At 37.7% G+C, this 15,523-nt stretch overlaps 1 protein-coding gene across 1 annotated transcript; it reads left to right on the forward strand.

The window, feature by feature from the left end:
• Positions 1 to 5,887: 5,887 nt before the first annotated feature.
• On the forward strand, positions 5,888 to 10,495 carry toporsa (topoisomerase I binding, arginine/serine-rich a). The gene has a single exon (XM_039759164.1). It carries the CDS (start codon positions 5,888 to 5,890, stop codon positions 8,708 to 8,710), a length of 2,823 nt encoding a protein of 940 aa, XP_039615098.1. The 3' UTR covers positions 8,711 to 10,495.
• Positions 10,496 to 15,523: the final 5,028 nt, after the last annotated feature.

A 15,523-nucleotide genomic window follows, 5' to 3' on the forward strand; every position in this document is an offset into this window, starting at 1 on the left:
TTGTAGCACGCGCATTAGAACAAATCTGAACTTTAAAAACCAACCACAAGCAACCAAAAAACATTGCAGGAGTTCATGCTAATAGCCTTATTACTGTAAACACTTTTTTTAAAATGAGTTTTAAGCACAGTGGAAAAAAAGGAACATTTGAAAAAAGAGAAAAGTAACATTGCAACAAATCGCGTTATGAACTGAAAAATTAACTTTTGAAAAATCCGTAATGCAAAAAGCACCAAGAAAACTAACCTTGCATGAATCGAGTTCTTGCATGAAGTGTTTTCCTTAAGGTGTTTTCTCTCTTGTGATTTCTTGGGTTTCTGGTGCTTTTAGCTGTTTAGCTGGTTTGAGTGAAAGCCTCATGCAGCCATTCCAAAAACAAATTTCTTGTGACCCAACCCTTCGTGTTTGCCCTCCACATTACTGGCAATCTGGCTTTGTTTACATTATGCTGCTTGAAAGCACGAGGGTTCTCAGATTGGTAAATGAGTAAACTGGTAAACAGTTTTTCCACCTCTTGTAATTTTTCTTTACTTCGATTTCAGTTTTCTTCAAAACTTTCTTCTCACCACTCTTCACTTGCTTAGAAGCCATAGTTAACTGCAAAAGCATATAAAATACTGTAGAGCACAAAGAGAGTGCAGGTAACGCATGCACTTCTGACTGAGTACAATGAACAGGGCTCTTGCAGGCACGCGGCTCGCTCGCTTTCTCTCTCTTTCTCTCTCTCAGCCTGCCCCTTGGGTGGGGGATGGTTCGCTTGCACGTACTGCCTGCAGATAGGCAGGCAAACACGTGCAGCAATCTCCTCCTCCCCCTCCCCAGCAGGCACATGGCTCTCTCTCTCTCTCTGCTCAGGCAGGCAAGGGAAAGCTAGCGAGGTTCCACTGTATATATCACGTATTTTTTGCTGGTTCGCGGATTTCTGTGGACAGTGGGTCTTTTAATTTATGGTACATGCTTCCTCAGTTTGTTTGCCCAGTTGATTTCATACAAGGGACACTATTGGCAGATGGCTTAGAAGCTACCCAATCAGAGCATGTATTACATATTAACTAAAACTCCTCCATGATATAAGATATGCTTCCCGCGCGGTGCTTGATTGTTTGCTTTTCTCTCTCTCACCCTCTCTGACATTCTCTGCCTGACGGAGGGGGTGTGAGCAGAGGGGCTGTTTGCTTAGAAGATATGAATGCTCCTCTAAAAAATGCCGCTTTGTCGGTGCTTCGGCATACTTAAAAGCACGTATTGATTTTTTGATTGTTTGCTTTTCTCTCGCACACGCTGTCTCTCTCTCTGACATTCTCTGCTCCTGACATGCATTCCTTTGAGGAGAAGATATTTTTGCATTCTTTTAATTGTGAGAAAGAACTGTCATCTCTGTCTTGTCATGGAGCACAGTTTAAACTTTTGACTAAATGGTGTTATTTCATGTCTAGAAGGCTCTAATAATGTTAACAGTGTGGGAGAGTTTATAAGGGCTTAAAATTATATAAAAATAACCATACAAACATATGGTTTCTACTTCGCGGATTTTCACCTATCGAGGGGGGTTCTGGATGTTGTATGTTATTTTTTGTTAGTTTATTATGATTATAGATATTTATTGATTTCCTTCTTTAGCTGACTGCCTGCTCATATAAGACGCTCCACTGTTTTTTTTGTGAAACAGCTTTTACACAGCTTCTCCGCTGTTTTATATATGAACGACATATAAAGCCATCACCTTGTCAATTGTGTAATGCGTTTTTTGAACAGGTTTGATGCATGGAAGTGATCACTCATACTGCGTTCAGTCAGTTCACGTGAGCTGCTCTCTTGTGTGATGTTGCGATGTCCACGGCTTTATTTAATGTTAGCTATGACCCAGCACTTTAAAGTTTCTTGCTACAGCAATTGTAACTCCTTTACAAAGTGATCCAAAGTCTCGTTTATACCTCGTGTCTTCTCATTAAACTTGTATCTCACGAATAAAGTATTCGGCGTTTTTCTTCAGCACTCTTTGGGAGCTCTTCCTTCTTTTCTACGTACTGCGGTCACAGTCAGTTCGCGTGATTACGTGGGAGGCGTGATAATGTCACACGCAGCTCCGCCCACACGGCCGTCGAGTTAACGTCCATTACAGTATATGGAGAAAAATAGGTTCCAGTTATGACCATTATGCGTAGAATTTCGAAATGAAACCTGCCCACCTTTTTTTAAGTAAGGTGTAAGTAATGAGCCTGCCAAATTTCAGCCTTCTACCTACAAGGGAAGTTGGAGAATTAGTGATGAGTGAGTGAGTCCGTGATGGCTTTGCCTTTTATTAGTATAGATAATAAAACTGCAACTTGCATTTATAATGCTATTTGAGGTATAGCCCTACAGAATTGTATTAGGGCCACGGTGAAGAAAAAAAATACGGACATGGAAGATAAAAACAAAATATATGTTGAGAATAAAGTTGCCAGGTTGACTTTATTCTCAACATTTCCACTTTAATCTTGACATACGTGTCAAAATTAAAGTTGACATTTGCACTTTATTCTCACCATTTATGTTGAGATTAAAGTCGACATTTCCACTTTATTCTCTTAGTTTATTTTATAATTAAAGTAGAATGTCATAAAGTAAACTTCATCCTAAAATCAATGTTTAATTTACTTGATTTTCTCAAACTCCCTTATAAGTTAATGAAGCACATTAAATGCTTTGTATTAAATGTTTCCTGACCCAGTTGTTAATCACTACACTTCTAACTGACTTCCTCCGCACTAAGAGGTGGCGCCGGAAGAGATCACTGCACAGAATCCATTCACTTCATGATATTCCTGCTTTCTGAAAATTTAGAATGCTAAGATAAGTACTTGATATCATTTTCATGATGAAATACATTAAAGCAGGTATTAAACATGCACGGTAGTGAGGCGGTAGTGCTGCTCCCTCGTAGTAAGGGGTCCCCAAGTGTATGTTCAGTGTATAGAACTTTAGGATTTATGAATGGGTATCGCAAAGGTTTAACTTAAATATTGTGTAAATGTTGGGTTTGTGATCTGGTGGTCGGACACACAAACACAGAATTCAACAGATGTTCTTCTCAGCGGGCTTTCTTTATTGCACGCATGCTCTCTGTCTGACGTACCAAAATCCCAGTTCCTATCTTTCCAATTCTTTCTCCACATAACCAATCACCACACGATAAACGTCTTTGTGAAATTTAAGCTAGTTATAAACTTAGCTCACAGAGTGTTCAGAACTTCAAAAATATCTTTGTTATACATGTTTAATTATGCCATCCATTCAGGGTTGTCCCCATCCCAGCAAGCATTGTGTGTGAGGCAGGAGCAAATCCTGAGCGAGTCACCAGCACATCGCAGGGTGAATACGAGCAGAGCAATACACTAGCAGGGTCAATATAGCATAACAAAGCCCTCATCCTACATGACTTTGAAAGGAAACTGAAGCACGGCGAGTAAACCTACCAGAAAAACATGCAAATTCAAGGCAGGGTACACCTGAGACACCCTTGCTGCGAGGCAGCAGTGCAACCCCCACACCGCTGTGTCCCCACTTGCATTTCATCATGAACATTATATCAAGTATTAATCTTCGCATTCTAAATGTTCTGAGAGCAGAAATATTATGAAGTGAATATATTCTGTGTGGCGACTGCTACCAGCGCCTCCTCAGTACAAGCGGAAGTCAGTTTAAGAAGCATGTACCGATTTAACATGGCTCGGGGAACGCTTAACACAAAGCATTTAATGTGCTATATAACTTATGACGGGGTTTGAGAAAATCTAGTAAATTAAATATTCATTTTACGATGAAGTTTAGTTTACGATGTTCTACTTTAATGACAACTTACGAGAATAAAGTCAACCTGTTGACTTTAATCTTGACATAAGCGTCAAGATTAAAGTCAACATGTCGTCACACTATTACACAGTACCCAGGTACATTACACTGTATTAAAACAAATAAAACAAGTACAACTTGGCTTGCAGTATTATCCTGTAGTATAGAAACAGTATTTACACATTTGAACATAATGGTCCACATCCATCGTGACTCCTTTTTTTCTTCAAAAGTTCTGTGTCATCATGTTCAGCTTTTTCGTCAGCTACAGCTTCAGTTTCGGAATGTTCTGTCCATTTTCACGGCGCAATACCTACACTACCACTACCTATTTAGCGATGTAGCAGTGAAAAAGGTACCCACTTGAACAGTTTCCCACTGCGCCATGTTCCAAGCGTCGTTTAGGCAATTTAAACCAGTGTTGCGGTATAAGAAAAATCCATATCATAACAAAAGTAAAAATTCACAATGTGTATAGAATATAAGTGAAAGGTGGTTACTCGTAAGCTTTAAATAATCAACTAGTGAGGTCTCATCTGGAGTACTGCATTTAGTTTTGGTCTCCAGGTTATGAAAAAGTCTGCACCGATTCCTTGACTGCAGGTTATAGATTATGGTGAAAGATGGGAGGCCTTGAACCTTTTTTGGTTTAAGCAGAGATTTAGAGGTGATGTGGCTGAAGTTTTTAAAATTGAAAAAGAAATTGGTACATTGTGTTAAGACTGATACACTATATGGACACACCTGTTAATTATTGAATTCAGATGTTTCAATCTGACTCATTGCCACAGGTGTATAAAGTCAAGCACCTAGCCATGCATTCTCCATTTACAAATATTTGTGAAACAAAAGGGGTTATTCTGAAGAACTCAGTGACTTCAAGAATGGTACTGTGATATGATGCCACCTTTTATAATAAGATGGTTTTTGAAATTTCATCCCTGTAATTGGTATTATTGGAAAGTGGACGCATTTAGGAACAACAGCAACTTAGTCACGATGTGGAAGGCCACATAAAGTCACAGAGTGGGGTAAGGTGATTCCATAGCTGAAGAGTTCTAAACTCCCACTGACGTTAATATAAGCACAATAACTTTGTGGTGGGAGCTTCATGGAATTGGTTTCCGTTGCTGAGCAGCTGTATGCAAGCCTCACATCACGAAGTACAATGCCAACCGTCAGATTGGGTGGTGTAAAGCACACTGCCAATTGACTGTGGAGCAGTGGAAATGTGTTCTATTGAGTGACAAATGACACTTCTCTGATTGGTAGTCAGATGGATGAGTCTGGGTTTGGCGGATGCTGGGAGACAGTTACGTGCCTGACTGCATTGGGCTGTGAAGTTTTGTTGAAGAGAGATAATGATGTGGGGCTGTTTTTTCAAGGTTTGGGCTATGCCCCTTACTTCCAGTCAAGGGCAAATCTTAATGCTTCAGCATACCAAGACATTTTGGATAATGCTATGCTTCCAACTTTGCGGAAACCGTTTGGGGAAGGCACTTTTTTTCCCCAGCATGACTGTGCCCCAGTGTACAAATCAAAGTCCATAAAGAAATAGTTGGATGAGTTTGTTATGGAAGAAAATGAATGGACACAAATTCCCACAGAAACACTCCAAAATGTTGTGGAAAGCGTAACAGGAAGAGAGGAAGCTGTTATAGCTACAAAGGGTGGACCAACTCCATATTAAAATCTATTTATTGGAATGCTTCCCGTTTTTGTAATGGTCAGGCATCCCAGTACTTTTCTCCATATAGTGTACTTTAAAAAGAATTCAAGAAGAACATAGGAGCATAGTTGGAAACTTGTTAGGAGTAAATTTCACACAAATGTTTTGAAGTTTTTCTTGACATAGGGAATTATAGACACATGGAGTAGCTTACCAAGTAGCGTGGTGGTAGGACTTTAGAGACATTCAAAATTATCGTTTTGGGGGAATTAAGTGGATATGATTGGAGAGCTGTGTTGTGCTCAATGGCCTGTTTGTCAAATGTTTTACTAATGTTGTAAAGTATATTTGAAATAACTTGTATATTTTTTTTTCCTTCCTTAGATGGTGCTATCTACTAAAAAGTCAAAAATGCGCAGAAGGAACACTGTTAAGGATGGATCAAACAAATCTTCACAGACTTTACCAGCAGATGCCTCTCCAGATTCCAAATGTCCCATCTGTCTTGACCAGTTCAATAATATGGCATATCTAGATCAATGCCAGCACAGATTCTGTTTTCGATGTATCCACGAGTGGTCAAAAAACAAAGCGGAGTGCCCCTTGTGCAAGCAACCTTTTAATAAAATTTTTCATAGTATGAAAGCAAAGGGTGACTTTCAAGAATTTGTGCTTTCTGAGAATGGCTCTCTCAACAATTCTGATGGCCCTAGGTTCAGATACCGAACCACTCTGACTAGGGAGCACAGACAGTTAAATCCACGCAGACTTACTTCATCCCCTCCAGACAATGGCCTACTTTTTGAGGGACTTGGTTCTAATCCTCAGCCCCATAATGATCGAGGTGCTCACCGAATGATGCTTAGGCTTGCAGCTAGAAGGCAAGCTCAGCCTGATGGCAGGTCAGCAAGGGTTATGCAGGAGCAGAACATGATCAATTTTAGGCGAGCACTATACCGAAATGGTATGCGTGTTCGATCTGTACGTGATGGTGGCCGCTACAGAGACATTTCAGCTGATTTTTTTAGGAGAAATCCAGCTTGTCTTCATCGACTGGTCCCTTGGTTGAGACGTGAGCTAACTGTGCTATATGGTGCTCATGGATCTCTGATTAACATTGTGCAGCACATTATTATGACATGTATAACTAGATGTGATATGGAAGACCAATCCATCCAAGAGGAATTAAGGCCATTTTTATTAACACGCACGGATCATTTTATGCATGAGTTTATTAGTTTTGCTCGTGCCCCATTTAGTATGGAGGCATATGATCGTCACGCTGTGTATGACTGTCCTGCACCATCCTATGAAGAAGGAAGTAGTTCAGATTCATCTGTCATAACTATATCTGCGGATGAAGCAGATTCTGATGATGAGAGAAAAAGATCACCTGCATCTGTGCCTAGTGTTGCTCTTAGCCAGGCTCCCTGGGATGATGAAACTCCTGGTCCATCTTATTCATCTGCAGGTCAGGTTCAGACCACTTTATTGACTCCACTTGAATCTCAAAGCAGTGAGGATGAAGGAGAAGGAGGCGATGCAGTTTGCTCAGTACAAGACAGTGCTCAGGTCAAGAGCGATCCAGTAGTTAAAGAATTGTGTGATGCTTCTGCCTTAGAAGAAGACTGTGTTATTGTTGGCTATGTTAAACCAATTGCAGAAAGGACTCCAGAGTTAGTTCAGCTGTCTTCTGATTCTGAGGAATCAACGCAAGAAGGTATCTTAGACACTGCTCCTCTACTTCAGCCTAAAACTTCCCCCAGTAGAGACAGCTCCTCTTCCTCTGTTTGTTCACATATTTCCAATGAAGAACCTTCCCAGAGAACAAACAAGTCTAAAAAACAAACTAATAACAAAAACAGAGGTACCAATAATTTAAAACATGACGAGCAGTCTTTCAAGCTATCTCACTCCTTTCATCAAAATAAAAGTTCCAAACGAACTGATGATGATAGGTCTTCGAGCAAAAAGAGACATCATCAGGACCATACAGCACATCACAGGAGACATCGTTCTAGAGAAAGAAAGTCGAAGAGCAAAGATAGATTGAGAACAAGGCACAAAAGGAGATCTAGAAGTACAGATAACTGGTGTGAAAAAAGTCAGTCTGTATCACTGACCAGTTGCAACTTGCTGCCTAGAGGAAGAAGGCACTCAAGATCTGGAAGCAGAGAGTACAGTTCTAGAGATTTTCATCCAAGGAACAGAGACATTGACAATAAATACTCTCGATATAAACATGAGAAATCTTATTCATACAGTTGGGATTCCTACAATAGCTACAGTAGAGAGAGAGTACTCGGTGATTCATTACATATACAGAGTAGGTCTTACTGTTCAAACTACTATACAGCTCCAGACTATAGGGTCCAGTCCCGGTCAAGCAGTAGAAGCCATCAAGACAACAGTTACAGAGGACGACGGCGGTCTAGGAGCTTTTCAAGTAGCAGTTCCCAGGGTTCTACTGCCATCCATTGTCAAACCAGACATGAGAAACCAAGTGGAAAGAGGAAGTATAAAACTCATCACTTGGAAAGTACCTCAAAAGAAAGAAGAAAATCTCGGGGTTCACCACTACGCAGCCGGGATCAGAACCAACACAAGAATTTAAGGAAAAGCCGGAGTCCAAGTGTGGTAATTGTTTATGAAAAGAAGTCTACAAGTGATGGCAGACGACGTCACAAGAAAAAGTTGCATAAAAAAAGAAACCGGAGACAATCCAGCAAAGTAAGAGATGATAACTTGTCTCCTGCTGTTATCACAATTCATAGTGACAGTGATTGTGATCATTCTCCAAAATCTGCCAGTCCTCCAACACAAGATCAGTTACAGAACAAGAAAAATAGTACAGATGAGATATCTCCATCCATAAATAACTTAAATGAGGACTGTGAGCTTTCTTGTGCACAAATTACTACTGCATGTGCTGTTTCTGAAAATGATTTGGGTTCTGCACCTATAGATGATGTTTCTATTAACAACACCAGTTCCATAAATAATAATGACATAATGCAAAACCTATGCCCAATGGATTATGTTACTTCAGATACACAGAGAAATGCGAATGATTTAATAGCAGTAGAACAATTTGATGAAGTTAATTGTTTTGAAAACACTCCTGACGAGACAATGTCACTAAGCACCTCCCAAGAGTCCATATTTGATTTCAAACTTGATGCTTCACAAATGACTTCATCTGTTTAAGTTTTTTTTTATTACTATTATTGTTATTTCTTAGCATTTTCAACAACAGGCTCATACACTGCAGTTTTTCAGCTCAATTTTTGATATTTATAAAGATGGATGCTTGTGATTTTTTTTTTTTTTCTTATAAACTTACAAAGTTAGCAGGGAATTTAATTTGTACATCATATAAGAACTGTATAATATTAATTAAATATTTTTTTTAAAAAAACTTTTGTTTATAGAAATATTTGGATTGGTAGATACTTGCAATGCATACTCAGGGCAATATTTTGAATAAATATACTGCTTTTATTCTCGTCCAATTATAACGATGTCAAGTAAGTTGATGTTGTCCAACTTAAAATGTGATTGGTCTTTGTATTTATATTTAAAAACAGTTTTTATAGTTTTTTGTTTTTTTTTTTCTATTTTAGTTTTGTATTATGTACTTTCAATTTTCTGATCCCAGTTAGTCCAGTAGAGTTCTACTGGAAGCAGTACAAATTGAGTTGAACTAAAACATTAAGTAACCATTTCCATTACTTTTGTGTTGTGTTTGTTTTTTCCTTCATTTGGTAAAAGGCAGATAACAACTCTGGATTTGACTTTGTACTATTATAAGACATACAGTACATAATCACTCACACTTACTTGTCCTAAGAAAATTTAGAGGTGCTGAACAACCTAAGACTTCCATTGTTGGAATGAGGGAAAGATAACCCCCAGTACACTGAGAAAATTTACAAGAATGCTAGGTTTGAGTAGGTGTTAATACAATACCTGGCTGGGATTTGAACCAGAGTCCCTGGTGGCTGTGGTGCAAGAGTGCCAACCACTTTATTACAGTGCCATGCTTTTTAATATGTTTGAGGTTATTTAAGGATACAAATAGAAATTAACATGCAAGTGCCTGGTGTTAATTTTACATTGCCTGCTTTTACCTTTGTACAACATACAGGGTAAAAGATGTGAGCAAAATTTTAAAACGAAATCATAGTTTGCAAAAGTTAATGTGTTTTTAATATCCAGAGAATTTGAAAAAACATAAATTTTATGTTGGACCACCTCTTTAAAAAGGCAATATCCTGAAAGCGACCACTTGTTGAAGTTGATGTGTACTGTACTTCCTCTGTTGAGTTCTGTGAAGAATGTCTTTTGTGAAATCTTCAGCTTTTACAACTTTTGGAACTTGAAACTACCTGTCTCCAGCTTACCACCTTCTCAAACCATTAGTATATATATATTACAAATACAAGATTATTATTATAAAATCCTTTAAATATAAAACCTATTTGTCACAAATTTATTCAAATGTTCACATTTCATATGTTTTGTTTTCATGGTTACAAGCTCTAATGAATAAATACATGATGATGAAATCATGTTATTAGTTAGATTTTCCAGGACTGTGATACATCAAGAACTTCTAGTAAACTACAAGTCAAATACTTTTGGAGGGATTTGATTTGATGTTAATGTTGCCATACTATATTTTATCTGTTTAAATGAGAGTGTTTATAAATTTATCTCCAGTCACTCTGGGTAAACTCAAATAATGTAAGGTAAACTGAATGGTATATAGGCCTAAATAGATTGATTCATCTGCCATCTACAAGAGTCAATTGTATGACTAAAACTTAAACGTACATACCTTGTTATATAACTGTATAGATACTAAGTAACACACTGTACCCTCTGAATATACTCAGTTTGTATTTTTAGGTCTCATTTCCATAATAGTAGCCATTCATTTGTAAATTGTTTTCTTCTGTTCTTATAAAAAATAAAATTTAATTCTTGTGATTTCTTTGTGTATTGTTTTGTATGCAGTTCTAATTAAACTCATTGCAGTTATGCGTACTGTAGAGTGGCAAATAAAAGTGAACAGTTTATTCTGTTTAGTAAACAGTAAATTTAATTTCTGAATATGAAGTGCTGCTTAAAGATACAAACCTTTAATATTACATTTGTTATGAAATACCTGTTTAATCAAATCTTTCTTAGTTTTCTAAAAGAAGTTTAAAGTTTAAATATGCTGGCTTTGCCAAAGAAGTTGCTGTTTTGCTACACACAGCTGTATTAGCTTTTGATTACTTTTAGCTACTTTTGCTTCTCTTGATAGACGGCTCTTTTGAGCTTGACATTCAAAAAAAATTGTGATGCCTTTTGCATACCCATTTTTCACAGTTGCTAATCTTTTGATTTTATTTATGAAAGTTTTTTTTTTTTTTTCTTCTCGCTCTGGCTTGAGTCATTAATAGATATTAGGGTTGTCCACTCGGCATTCAGATTTTGAGAATACTTGCAAATGAAGTCATTCCACTAGTAATAAATGGAATACATCTGAAATGGAAATTGCTGAAACCAAGTGTGCACACAGCTATTTTGAGTTTGGCCTTAAAAGGGCCTTTGGGGAGGAAGCCGACTGAGCAGTCCTTTATTTCAAAGCAGTGAATCTGGAGAAGGATGAGAAGTGCAACTCCTCCTTTTTGAAATTTCTCTCTTCCCAGTTGCCCCTGAAAGAGTTTGTAGTAGGGCCTGACTGGCAAGCAGGATAAGGAAGGGAACAGAGATGAGAGTAGCATAAGACTTGTAAAGGTAGCCAATATTACTTGAACACTGCTAAGGACGAATCAGCTAAGATTGTGTACCTGGCAGGCAAGTCATCTATGGACACTATCTTGATCTTTTAAATAAATCACAACCCCAGACAATAACCATTGCTTTCATGTGTAGGGTCCTGCAGATGTTTGGGGTTGTGTGTGTGGTTTGTTACTATGTCAGCTTGAAGTACTTTTATCATCTCCAACAATGTGCTGATTAATGGCTGAAAAAGTGACCTTTACCCCTTACTAAAGTTAGACCTACCTGCTTTCTTTCACCTTTTCTTTTAGTCTGTCACATACATATAGCTCCTTGCCAAATAGGGCATTTGTTAGTGCTACTAACCATAACTATAAAGGTCCATAATGAGTCAGCATAAAATGTGCTATGGTACATGCACAAATTCAAGTACCAAGCAGTCTGTGTTGTGGTACTAGCTATTGTGCAAGTTCCTTATACAGATTACTTATTGTCTATGGTAATATTGTGTATAATGAAGAATGTCAGGTTATTAAATGTGAATGCTTAGTTATTTCATTTGTACTGTAGTTCTACTAATGTTATCAATATAATTTCTCTTTTATATCATGAAAACATAAAGCAATATTTTAGAAACTACAATGTTAATTATGAAGTGGGGGAAAAGGTGAAGAGAAGAAATGAAAAAGCGAAATTATCAGGGTCAGCAGCCAGTCATGAAAGTAGTCAGTGTAGTGTGGAAGAGGGGTGCAGACAGAGAACACTTACCTGCAAGCACTTCAGAGATACTCTTCTGCTGCTGAAGTCCTATAATCTGGATCTTTGGTCACCAGCAAGGCTTAAGGATCCTGCCTTGGAATGTCATGTATATTTGGGGAAAGGTAGACAGGTGTTTTGCCTCTTGAGACCCTGTTAGGTGCAAAGTGCAACTGCCAGCATGAATGTATGTACAGTGAACGAGGCAGATATACTGTAAGTGTTTACAGCATGTATGGAAAGAGCTGTAAAAAACTAGGCATTAATGTTATACAGTTGCCAAGGGAGGAAACCACAGAATGCAAGAGCATTGTGGGACTTTAGAATGCATATTCATATTCCTATGGTAAATCTAACATGGGTTAAAAACTTGGTTATAACAATCTTGAATCCTGAAACATATCTACAGTAGAATACTTCTGTAACTGAGGATATTATTGTACAAGTAAAATTTAAAGATTGGAGGGCACAGCAGACCATAAAGTAGTGGTGGCACTTGTGAAAATTTTGGTTATACTTTAGAGGTAAAGTTTGGAATGATGAACTGGCACATGTCATGCAGTATACCAGCCAGTGATGCCTTAAAGACCTTTTGTCTAAAGTAAAACAAGATCTCTCTTCTGTAGTACATTTACAATCACAAGGACAGTGTTTCTGCTGGGGTTCCAGGATGGACAGAGTAAAGTGGATAGTAAGCCTCCAGAAGTCTGTAAAAGGCACTTTAGCAGGACAGGAGCAAAACCAGACTAGAGGAAACCAAAAAACACCATCATTTATTTACATAGCACATTTTCATACAATAATGCAGCTCAAAATGCTTTTACATGATGAAGAAAGAGAAAAAAGATAAATAAGATTTAAAATAAGGGAACACTAATTAACATAGAATAAAAGTAAGGTCTGATGGCAAGGGAGGACAGAAAAAAACAACAAAAGAAAAACTCCAAACGGCTGGAGAAGAAAAACAAAATCTGCAGGGGTTCCAAGGCCACAAGATTGCCCAGTCCCTTCTAAGCATTCTACCTAACATATATGACCTCAATCAGTCCTCATGGTATTCAGGGTTCTCATGGAAGAACTTGATGATGAAGGTCATGTGGACTTCTGGCCTTTAATCGATCAATGTAAGGATATAACGGTGCTTTGATCAGGTGGTGGAGGCGCAGGTTGCCACCCCAGAAAACCGGAGGGGTTAGTACGGATTTTGAATATGAATAATAATGATAATTGAATATACAGAGCTTCAGGATTAAACTATGATGACTATGAGAAAGCCGTATTAAAGTAATGTGTTTTCAGCAGTTTTTAAAAGTGCTCCACTGAATGCTGAACAGAAGCAAAGACCCATTGAAACAACCACTGCTCACACATCTAAGCAGAGCACACAACATTCATAAATGCTTTAGCAGATGAATTGGAATCAGCAGAGGTCATTGAGTGGACAAAAGCTACTGCGTGTGCAAAGTGATACAAGGCCATATCCACTTTTACAGTCGGTTTTTGTTTTATAAAGAATGTAGTACTTTATTCTGCATTGAAACTCCCCTTTTTTGTAAATCTGTCTGTATGACCGTTTATTGTTTTAAGAGCATAGAGAAATTTATTTTGAAGAAACATGTTGTATGAATTGAAAAAAACAAGGCAATATTATTCCATGGAAACACAGTGTTTTGCACCCTGTACTGGAGTTTTACATGCAGTGTTGTAATTATCATTTTATATTGTGCTGATAAAAATGACATAGAAGGAAGAAGTCATTTGTTATAATTTAGATAGAAAATTCAATGATGAATACAATGTGGCTACTAGATATGCACATTTTTTGCATTAATTGTTTCATGACCATATTGTCCAAATTTTATAACTGTGACACATGAGGCAGGAGCCAGGCCAATTTCAACCAGCATCAGAATTCAACCCATTTATAGATTAATTTAATAGGTTCAGAGATTTTGGATGGATGGATTTTTAATGCCACATGTTCAGAGTGCAATGACATTCTTGCCTGCATGTACAAATCAACATATATTGTTTTCAATCTCCACTGCTATAGTGAGTCTTCTTACTGTACATGTGCCTGTAATAATTCAATGCAAAAAATGATTACTCAGTCTGAATTTGAGGTGGAAACAGTAAGGTGAAAGAACATAATGTCACATATTATTTCTGAACATACTGTATAACTTTTTCTGTATATTTTACTGTTCATTTTACTGTATAACTTTTTATCATTACTCACAGCTCAAGAATCTTTAGATTTAATCTCGGCTCATTCACCTGCAAATGTTCAAAACTCGATGACATATGAAGAATAAAGTCTGACTTAATACTGTAGAATCATATTGAAGTTGTCTTCTTCCACAACAGCAGAAAGCCCTTAAATTTAAGCCCTTGAATAATTCAGTGTGCCAGAGATGTCAGAGAGGAGTAGGGTTTGAACTATCTCTCCAGTTGGCATTTTATACTTTTTTTTCTCCCTCATTTTCAAGTCTCTAAAATGCATAATGAAAAAAATTATGGGAGTGCAACGTTTCATTGATCAGTCTGAATTATTCACAAGTTATGTATTTATTTTAAACTTTATTGAAACAATGGGCAGTACACGTAATTACTCCTCGAACCCTGAGTTGACTTCCTTTTATGCACCTCACCACTAGGACCCCTGCTTCCAAGTTTGCTTCCAAAGCTGCCTTATTAATAATCCAAGACCTCCCCACTTAAACTGACTTTGGCATCCCAGTAATGCTAAATTGGAGGAAAAAAAAACTTCAAGAAAATCAAAAATGGAAAAAAATATTTTATGAACTTCCTGTGCTCTAATGAGTGCACTGCCTTTGCAAACCTCCAGTTCAAATAAAATAATCCTGTCCATGTTCAGAAGTAGTCAAATAACCTGGGGCCTCATGTATAAATGGTGTTTACACACAAAAATGTTGCATACAAATGTTTCCACATTGAAATTGCGATGTATAAAACCTAAACTTAGTATAAAGCCATGTGCATTTAACAGTAGCTCATACACTGGCATACGCAAGTTCTGTGCTTGGTTTTGCAGACTAGCGGCACCTAACGTCAAAGCAGTGCTACTGTTCCAGTGTGGTTTCCCCTTCTGTTTTAGATCCACATCCCTGATGCGGCTTTATAAATACACTGAAATTAACCACATATTGTTTATTAGTTTAATGTATCTGATTTTAATTTACCTGTAACAATATAATGGTCCACAGAATGGTCAAACTATTCTAAATTCAATAGCTGCTTTAGCATTGTTACTCTCATTGCACCTTCTTCTTCTTTTAGTTTAGGGGTTGCCACAGCGGATCATCTTTTTCCATATTACTCTCACTGCACCACTCGGAGTATTTATAGCACTGTATTTGAGTAGGGAATCACAGCTGTACAGCAGCTGATCAGAAAGAAAATTATCGGTATACAGCATCTAGCACACGCTGCCTCAGCCATACTGTCTGTTGAACTGCTCTCATACGGCAA

The sequence above is a fragment of the Polypterus senegalus genome, chromosome 7 (genome assembly GCF_016835505.1).
Source record: "Polypterus senegalus isolate Bchr_013 chromosome 7, ASM1683550v1, whole genome shotgun sequence".
NCBI classification, from domain to species: Eukaryota; Metazoa; Chordata; class Cladistia; order Polypteriformes; family Polypteridae; genus Polypterus; species Polypterus senegalus.

What these genes read in the sequence shown, in the direction of transcription:
- toporsa (XM_039759164.1), top strand. Translation starts at nt 5,888, where the DNA reads ATGGTGCTATCTACTAAAAAGTCAAAAATGCGCAGAAGGAACACTGTT.